This window comes from Apodemus sylvaticus, chromosome 1 (assembly GCF_947179515.1).
Source record: "Apodemus sylvaticus chromosome 1, mApoSyl1.1, whole genome shotgun sequence".
In the NCBI taxonomy this organism is placed as follows: Eukaryota; Metazoa; Chordata; class Mammalia; order Rodentia; family Muridae; genus Apodemus; species Apodemus sylvaticus.
This window is the reverse complement of record NC_067472.1, coordinates 57,374,356-57,383,641: the sequence shown is the minus strand read 5'-3', so window position 1 is coordinate 57,383,641 and position 9,286 is coordinate 57,374,356. Positions and strand designations below refer to the sequence as shown.

The 9,286-nt window shown below is 52.3% G+C and overlaps 2 protein-coding genes across 5 annotated transcripts; one reads left to right on the top strand and one right to left on the bottom strand.

Annotated features, from left to right (window-relative positions):
• Positions 1–1,074, top strand: Rnaseh2c (ribonuclease H2 subunit C). The gene is made up of 4 exons (XM_052192478.1): positions 1–228; positions 329–510; positions 586–705; positions 959–1,074. The coding sequence occupies exons 1-4, from the start codon at positions 57–59 to the stop codon at positions 983–985; spliced, it is 501 nt and encodes a 166-aa protein (XP_052048438.1). The 5' UTR covers positions 1–56; the 3' UTR covers positions 986–1,074.
• A 74-nt stretch (positions 1,075–1,148) lies between these two features.
• Kat5 (lysine acetyltransferase 5) lies at positions 1,149–9,024 on the bottom strand. Of its 4 annotated transcripts, XM_052192449.1 has the most exons (14): positions 8,922–9,024; positions 8,756–8,822; positions 8,367–8,435; positions 8,140–8,276; positions 7,698–7,853; positions 7,534–7,608; positions 7,150–7,224; positions 6,580–6,828; positions 6,415–6,504; positions 4,210–4,350; positions 3,868–3,961; positions 1,956–2,115; positions 1,773–1,854; positions 1,149–1,687 (listed from the first exon to the last, which is right to left on the bottom strand). In XM_052192449.1, exons 1-14 carry the CDS (start codon positions 8,931–8,933, stop codon positions 1,553–1,555), a joined length of 1,542 nt encoding a protein of 513 aa, XP_052048409.1. In that variant the 5' UTR covers positions 8,934–9,024; the 3' UTR covers positions 1,149–1,552. The 4 variants fall into 4 exon arrangements, with proteins under 4 accessions (XP_052048409.1, XP_052048427.1, XP_052048400.1 ...); XM_052192467.1 differs by lacking the exon at positions 7,698–7,853 and having other exon boundaries at positions 8,922–9,023; XM_052192440.1 differs by having other exon boundaries at positions 8,756–8,948.
• Between the last annotated feature and the right edge of the window lie 262 nt (positions 9,025–9,286).

Genomic DNA, 9,286 nt, shown 5'->3' with positions numbered 1-9,286 from the left:
ACAAGCACTGCGTTCCTCACCCGCCAGCTTTTGCCCGAACCACACAAGGGCCTGAGATGAAGAACAGGGAGGAAGCTGCGGAAGGGAAACAGCGCATTCACTTGCGTCCTGGCTCGCTGCGTGGCGTCGCACCGGCTGAGCTGCACCTCCTGCCCTGCGACGTTCTGGTCAGCCGGCCCGCCCCGGTGGAACGCTTCTTTACGCCCGCCGTCCGCCGCGATGCAGACGGTGAGTCCGGGCGGGCCCCGCGGCTCTCGAGATTCGTGGATCGCGGGTACATTTCCCCGGGGTCAGGCTGGCCTGATGGTTTTGCATGTCCCTCCTGCAGGGCTGCAGGTGTCATTTCGCGGTCGCGGCCTGCGGGGCGAGGAGGTAGCTGTGCCGCCAGGGTTTGCAGGATTCGTGATGGTGACAGAGGAGATGGGAGAGGGGCTGATAGGGAAGCTGAACTTCTCAGGGGACTCGGAGGACAAAGTGGACGAGGCGCAGGAGCCACTGGAGCGGGACTTCGTGAGCATAGGGAGATGGTAGGTTCAGGGTGAGGGCAGTAGCTGCCGTCCCGATTCTGAACCCGACCTTTTGCAGGACCGCTTTATCGGGGCCACCAGCAGCTTCAGCCATTTCACCTTGTGGGGTCTGGAAACGGTCCCTGGTCCAGATGCCAAAGTGCATAGGGCCCTAGGTTGGCCCAGCCTCGCTGCAGCGGTACGTATACTCATGGGCCCTTTCCCCCTCGAGCTGCTTGGTAGTTCTTCCCACCCGCTTTGAATCGCGTCTCTAGTGATTTGGGAGGGTTTAAGGGCAATAAACACAACGGGGATCATGGCTCTGAGGCCCAGACTAAGGAGTGGTGGGAAGTATTCCCCACTTTTCTCTTAGGCTATCCCTACCCCAATCAGCTGGGTCCCCACCCAACTGCTGTAAATCACAAAGTAGAAGTGACTGACTCCTGTTGCAGATTCACGCCCAGGTGCCTGAGGACTGAGAACCAGAACATGAAAATGAAAGCCACGTATCCCTTCCCACCATTTTGGAGCCACTGTTGCTATCCCAATAAATGAGATCTTCACAACACCCATGAGTCTGTGGGCACCTTACACCCTGCAGCTGGCCTTGCATGGCAATCTGGCAAGAACTCCTGATAGCTCTGCCTATATAAACAATTTATTTCTGGGGGCAAGAGGGGCCAGAACTTTGCAACCAGCGGCCACCCCACCCTCCAGCTCCTCCTTTATAAAAGAAATGTTTACAATCACCAGTCCTGTACAGAATGCTCCCTATCCATCTTAATGTACACAGCTGCCTGGACCCCTCTGGTCCCTGTTCAGAGTGGGCCTGGGCCAGTAGGCCAGCTATCCTTGGAGTTGGCCTAGACCTGAGTTTGCCTTGGTACTGGCCACTGGCTGGCCCCTCCTAGGCCTCTTCTCCTCTTGGGTCTGTCCTTCGGCCTGTCTCCCTTTGCGTGCCTCGCCCTTCGAAGCTCAAATGGGGTAAGACAGGATGCCAGCCGTGGCTCCGCCAGCTCTCTGGGTGTTGGAATGGGTAGTCTGTGTCACCACTTTCCTCTCTTGCTCCAGTCTTTGGGAGTGAAGTGCAGACACTTGGAGTCAATTCGGAGGAGCCGCTTGAGCATAGCCCGTTCATGCCCATCCACGATGTCTTCTGACAGAGTCAGGATATACTGGCCCTGAGCAAGAGATAGCCCCAGCTCATGGTCAGCTCAGAGCCTGCGTCCCATATCCCTCACCTATCCCCTAAGCACGCCTCCTAACCTTGTAGTAATTGATGAGATTGAGATACTGCAGAGTAGAGATGACATCTTCTTTCTTGATACTAGTGATTTCACTGATCTCGCTGTGGGGTTGGGAAGAAAATTAAGTCCCCTGAGGATATTCATCTGTCCCCAGGAATAGACAGGCCATACCACAACCCCCAAGGTGGGCATTTGGGCTCACTTGATGGTGATCTGTGGCCTCTCCCCGCTCTCAGACTTCAGCCCCATCAGGATCTCCAAGATGGTTTGGGACCAGTAACTTCGGTAGGATAGAAGGCCAAGATCTGACAGGGGTTTCTCAGGAGTTCCTGTTTTCCCTTCTACTTTCGAGAGTTCATAACCTAAAGCAATAGAGCACAAGAGGGAATAAGTGTCACCTGTACACAGCAGCATGTATGAAGAGGGACTGTGGAGATGGGCAGGCTGGCTGGCTGACTGGCTGCCGGCCTCCAACTTATTCTTGGTAATGGATCAGCAGCTTCCCAACTGTGTAGGGGAGCTAAAGCGTCTAGGAGAGCAGCTATGGCTGGGTACTTGTCAGCCAGTGAAGGCTGACAGGATGGGTCACTGCCCTGCCAGCCTGTGTCTGCGTATATGGCAGTAGTGAGGGAGCCCTCTGTGGTCTGAGGACACAGGAACCTTTTCAGTTGTCATCAGTTTAACTAGCTGTGACCTGGGAATGTCAGCTGTTTCTCAGCAGAATGGGCTGGGTGGCTAAAGACATAATAGAAAAGGACAGAGGGCTCCTCGGAGCCAGGGGCCTGACCCTTGTGGCCCTTTCTCTTGTGTTGACCACTAGGCACTGCCACAGTTCCTGAGACTGTTAGGCTCCGCAGAGCTGACAGCTCTTTGTCTTTGTCAGGGCCCTGGGATGTCCCTGGGTGTTTGGAGACACCCTTCCTTACCCTCAGTTATACTGGTCTCATGATGAACCTCAACACTTTGTGCTCCCGGCTAGTCTCTATTGGTAGTCCCACCCTCTTTGCTCAAGCACCCTCAGGCAAGAGGGGCAGGAGGGGCTGGTGTCCTGGAAGAGGAAGCCCAGAAGGGGAAGAGAGCTACTGGATCCACACAGGTGACAATCCCATGAATCCACTGGATGCCATATTTGCCTCTCTATTTAGGAACAGTGTTCAATTATTGCTTCCCTATCCTTTTATCGATCTATTGGCATTTCTGTGTCCTACTAGGAAAGAGTAAGCACATCTTTATGGTTTGCCCTTTGAGTTTCCTTAAGCTGCTCTAATCAGTAAGATACTCCAAACAGATCATGACTTTGAACAAGTTAAGACATCTGTTTTCAGGCTGGGCGGTGGTGGTGCACACCTTTAATCCCAGCACTTGGGAGGCAGAGGCAGGCGGATTTCTGAGTTCTAGGCTGGCCTGGTCTACAGAGTGAGTTCCAGGGTAGCCAGAGCTACACAGAGAAACCCTGTCTCAGAAAACAAAACAAAACAAAAACAACAACAAAAAAAAGACATCTGTTTTCAGCTGGGCAGTGGTGGCGCACGCCTGTGATCCCAGCATTCTGGGAGGCAGAGGCAGGTGAATTTCTGAGTTCGAGGCCAGCCTGATCTACAGAGTGAGTTCCAGGACAGCCAGGGCTATACAAAGAAACCCTGTCTTGAAAAAACCAAATCCAAAAAAAAAAAAAAGCATCTGTTTTCACCAGCAAAAAAGATAAAGCTTCTTCCCTGACTCTTGGGTCAGAGAATGGTTAAATGAACAGATTGGAGATGGATTTTAAAGTCCGTGTCCTCTAAAGGGGCCAGAGCCCGCTTGGGTTATATAACCAGTAACATAATCAGTGGGCCTAGACCAAACTGTGCACATTGAAGATGAACAGGAGCTACCCAAGCTGCTCAGAGCTCCAGATGGGAACACATGATTCCAATTTGGTAAAAGTTGGGTGGCTCATAGGCCTTTAGCCAAAGAGAAGTGGATGCTGGGAACTTCCTCCAGGTAACAGGGCAATCAGTTGAAGAAAAGTTCTGGTGGCTGGTTTGTCTGCATGTAAAGCACAGATGAAGGTACACCCACATAGGCTTGGCCTGCTGGCCTCCCAGCCTCCTGGTCAGGTAGCACATACTCACTGAACTCAATCAGCAGCTTGCCGTAGCCCCGGCGCTGGTAAGGAGGCAGAGTCAAGATGCAGGCCACATTGTAATCTTCTGTGGATTCCTTTTCCTGGAATAAGAATAAGTGGGTTTTAGCCGGGCGGTGGTGGCGGCACATGCCTGTAAACCCAGCACTCTGGGAGGCAGAGGCAGGCGGATCTCTGAGTTCGAGGCCAGCCTGGTCTACAGAGTGAGTTCCAGGACAGCCAGGGCTACAGAGAGAAACCCTGTCTCGAAAAAAACTAAAATCCAAAAAAAAAAAAGAGTAAGAATGCCAGGCCCAGGGCAGCACTGAGGGGCACCTGGATGGGTGCTGACCTTGGAGAAGTAGCCCACGATGTGGAAGCCTTTGCAGTCGTACTCCGTCATCACGTAGAAGAGGAAGGGGTCTGTGTCGTAGTACAGTGTCTTGTGGTCCAGGAAACACTTGGCCAGAAGACACAAGTTTTGGGAGTAACTCTGTAGAGGAAAAGGCCTGCCAGTCAGTAGTCTGGGGTGCGGTTTTAAAGAGTTAGATTTTACTGTGCCATGTGTGACTGCAGATGTGCCTATCCACAGCCCGCACACCCAGGCCAGGAACCTTCTGAGAGCCCATTCTCCTTCCACTGTGGGGTCTACAGAGGGAACTCAGGTGGCCAGGCTTCTGTGACAAGCACATCTACCCACTGAGACATCTCAAGGGCTCTGAGGAGCACTACTACGTGCTGTTCCATTGAGAGGGTTGAGGCTTTCCTCCCAGGACCCTGACCCACCCCACCAGTCAGATTATCACCACTGCTTAGAGAAGCACTACTTCTTAAGTGACCAGGAGCCTACACTCTACTGTCCGACTGCCTGCCCCCTGGTGAGCTGTATCGCTTCACATTCCCAGCAAAGCCTGCCTTGGGCCTATACTGCCCTCTGTTCAACTGTTGAATATGTTGTTCAACAATAGTCAATAACATTTCCAAGCCAGGAATGGTAGTATGCACCTATAACCTCAACACGAAGAAGGCAGAGGCAGATACAAGTTTGAAATCAGTCAGCTAGGGTTACATAGTGAGATTTTTTTTTTTTTAATTTTTAATTTTTTTTTTTTTTTGTTAAGTTTCTAAACAGACTGAGTGTCAGGAGAGAAGTTTTACCCATGTGACTGTTCTTTGAGTCTGGGTGTCAGAACCCGAATGCTCTAGCCACAGTGACCCTTTCTGGGAATTGGTCTGCTATTCTCCAGTGGAAATGTAAGGAACTGCCAACCTTAGGGATTGGCTGCCTTATCACATGTGACTTGTACAGGAATTTCATTTCAGACAGCTTTGCAACTGCTGGTCATCTACTCAAACACCACACTTAATGCAGAACAAGGTGGACTGTGGAGAAGTAGCTCCTCTGCAGGGTGAGCTCCCAAACCAATCCAGGAATCCATCTGCCTCTCTCCCTCAAGGACCTCCACACTTGTCACCTAAAGAAACCCAAACCTGCTCCTCCCTACAGGTCTTGTTCCTGTCACCTGACCTTTGACCTTCTTGCCTCACCACTTTTCCTTCTTGCATGCACTTCCTGGTATATCAGCGCCTGCAAATCTGAACCTAACTGCTTAAAACTATCTAAATATGTTCTCTCTGTAATGTGCAGGCTCACAGGTTAACCTGTAAACTATTTCAAAGCAGGTCTATCTGACTGTATTAGCCCTGGCTGGCCTGGAACTCCCTATAGACCAGCAGAGAGATTTGCCTGTTTCTGCTTCCTGAGTACTGGGAATAAAGGATGTACCAGTACACCCAACCAAAGATCCTTTTTTTTTTTAAACTTTTTATTTTGGGGGGGTGTCAAACAAAGTTTCTCTGTGTAGTCCTGGCTGTCCTGAAACTCACTCTGTAGACCAGGCAGGCCTCGAACTCAGAAATCCGCCTGCCTCTGCCTCCCAAGTGCTGGGATTACAGGCATGCGCCACCACTGCCCAGCTTTAACTTGGTTTTGAGAACGAATCTTATTACTGTGTAGTTTAGACTTGAACGTCAGCTCTCTAGCATCAGCTTCCTGGATGCTGTGATTATAAATATACCACAAGCTGGGCCAAGCTGTTCCTTACCTGCCTCAAATTTTATATTTACCTTTGCTGCCTTACTTTCTTAGTTTTCAGTTTGGGCTCCCTAAGATTGGTCTTTCTTACTTTATAGTTCAGGTTGGCTTGGAACTTATTACAGCCCAGTCTAATCTTGAACTTAGGAGTTTTCTGAGATTATAGGCATACACACCTCCAAGCTCTGATGATAGCTTCCTCTGAACTCTGCTACCCCCCCACCCCTTGTTTCTGGACACTCCTCATACTGGTATCTGAATAGCTGACATGTCTGTGTCTGCCATGGACAATGACCTCTCAGGAAAGAGAATTTGTCTAAATCCCAGTATTCTGTGCATCCTCCTGCTCTACATCAGGAATTCAATAAAAGCAGTTAACTGATGTGTAGCCAGAGTAGCCAACTGTTCTGAGCAGGAAAGATTGTTCAGAGGACCTAATCCAGCCATGCCCAAGCCACTCACCTTGTTTTTCCGTCCATCAATCTCAAAAAAGGAGATGGTGCCCTTGCGGTAAATTTCATTGCCTGGAGGGTGCCGAAGATCACATTTGGTCTAAGGACAAAAGGAGGATCAGGTGGGGACTGCTGAGGGTGCACTGGATAGGCAGCCACCCAAGACCCCTCATACCAAGTGGCGTTGCAGACACTTGAGGCTACGGCCGTATTTGAGGCAAAACTCGCACAGGTAGAGGACAGGTAGCGTGGTAAGCTCTTGTGGGTACGGGGAGAAGTACCACGGCTTGAGGCGGTGCCGGCCAAGCTCAATACACTCAATGTTCTTCATCCGGGTGACAATGTCGTCGTGGCTCCGGTCAGACACCAAACTGCCAGTCATGCGTGGTGCTGATGGTATTCCATCAGAGCTGTCCTGAGAATCCTGCCCAAGGCAAAAGAAGAATACTAGGTAATAGTGGTTAGGCACAAATGGCTCGCAACACTGCCAGAGGTTTCTTCCTGCAGGTCTAACATCAACTAAGGGGGAAGCATCTCAATTTCTACTTTCCAAACTAAACAGAGACCAAGAAATTGGTAGTATAATAAAAAACAGCCCAATGGGTTCATCCTTGGCTCCCAACCAACACCCTCACTGCCTGCCTAATGCCTCGCTTGCTTTTAAATTGGTCACTGAGTGAACTCTGCATGCCCAAGTCCACTCCCCTTTCCTGGCTTCCCTCTTCCTCTGCTCCTTGATACCCACCTCATCAGTGCCCAAGCAATTCGATTTCCGCTTCCGTCCTGGCTGTGCTGCCACTGCCCTACGGGCTGATCCATTCTGTGGACAAGACAGAAAGGGTGACCATGAGATGATCCTGGAGGAGGATGCTCGACAGCAAGAAAGAAGAGGGGGAAAGACCTGATGGGCTGTTGTGATGGCTTAGTGGTTAAGAACCCTGGTCTTCGATAGGACACAGGTTCCCTTCCTAGGGCCCACATAGCCACATCGTCGTTCACAACTATCTCTAACTCCACTTTCAGTGGATCCAATGCCCTCTTCTAGCCACCTGCACCAGGCATGCAAGTAGAACACATGCAAAACACAGACAAAACATTCATGCACATGAAAAAAGACTGGAAGACTCACCTGAGGGAAAACTGAGGCTGGGGCTGTCTCGCTGGGCACTGGAGTCGCTGGTGAAACCACCTCCACCTTCCGTTTCTGCAGAGAGAAACCAGGAAAGGTGGGTCAGAAGGTAGAGAAGGTGGGACCTGAGAAGAAAGCAAGGTCCCTGGAATTGCTGAGGGTACCGTTGAGCGGTGGTTGGGTTGCAGGCAGGAGCTGGAGGAGAGCGGCTGGTCAGGCTCGCCACCTGGAATGGCCTCCCGCTCCTTGGGCAGGTTGAAGCGGAGTGTGATCTGGACCGGGATTGGCAAGGTCTTCCCGCTGGCCTGGGCGGAGGCCGGCTGTAGAGATAGGTCCAGGGTCTTCCTCTGGGGTGGGGATGGTGGTGGGATGGCGAAGGGGAGGACGGGCCCCTCGGCATGGAGTAATCAAATCCCACCCTCTGCCTTCTCTAAAGCAGGCAATACTGGACTCTTGGAAGCTACACCTGCAATTTGGTCCCCATCCTTTGCAAGCTGAAGCCATGGCAGAAGAATGCTGCCTCCTGCCCATTCAGGAACCCCTGAGGCCAAGAGATGCAAGAAGGAAGAGGCAGGAGAGAAAAGATGAAATGGGGGACCTACTCACCACCTCTCTTTCGGGAGAGCCGGGGCGGGACCCAGGAAGTCCGTTCTTGGTAGGTGTCTTGGCCTCTTTCTTGGGAAATTGGATCTTCTTTAAGTCCAGCCTCTCGTGAGTCACCCATTCATCCAGACGTTTGTTGACTGCAGCAGTGAAAATGGCTCAGGAGGGGATGCCAGAGGCTTCCCTCAACCCTACCCAACAACCCCACTTCATCCAGGCCCAGGACTCACAATCAATGTAATGGACATAGAAAAGCTTCCGGCCACTGATGTCCTTCACGCTCAGGATCTCAGCCAGGGCTATGGGAACAACACAGACAGGGGGTCTTAGTGAAGGCAGGTCATGAGACTCCACCCTTCGACCTGAAATCCACTTCCAAGCTGGATGCCTATGTCCCAGCACTTAGAAGGGCTGGTTCAAGACCCCTTTAGTCACCAAGTGACACCTCTCTACAAGCCCCGCCCGGATCATCTCCGTACGTCCAAAAGCCACGCCCCTCCTTCCGAGTATCTGCGACCGCCCCAGGATTGCAGAAGCCCCTCCCCCTCCCGTGTGATCGTTGACTCCCTCCCGCCCCTCGCCCTCAGGTTCCTTGGACCCGCCCCCCGACGTCACTCACGCCACTCATCTTCGTTGTCCTGGTTGCGCCGCAGCACGGGCAGGCGGCAGCCCTCGATTATCTCCCCCTGGGGAGACAGCGCGGCGCCAGGGTCGGCTACTGGGGGGCCTCGGGCTCTACCCACCTCCCCTGGCTCCCTCCGCCCCGCCCCGGGCACCGGACTCACCACCTCCGCCATCTTCCCTCCCTCCACTGCCACTTCCGGCCCCTCTGGGAGACGTCACTTCCGGAGCTGAGTGCGCTATAGGCCCGAGCCCCTCGAAGCTGTTTGACAGGAAAACACTTGAGAATCACTGCTAGCTGGTTGGTAGTAAAAAGTGGGTCCGTTTGGGGAATGGAAGAGCAGGGCGTTGTAAGCCTGAGGCCAACTACTAGATGGAATCCCCACTACTCGCACAGCGATTGGAGGAACGCCGAGTCTGTCACGTGACGCCCACCGGGCGCGACTCTGGTCACTCAGATCAAGTGCTTAGGCTTTGTCTCGAAGCAGTGTTCCGGCGAGCCTCGTAGTGGCAGTGTGAGGTGTCACCC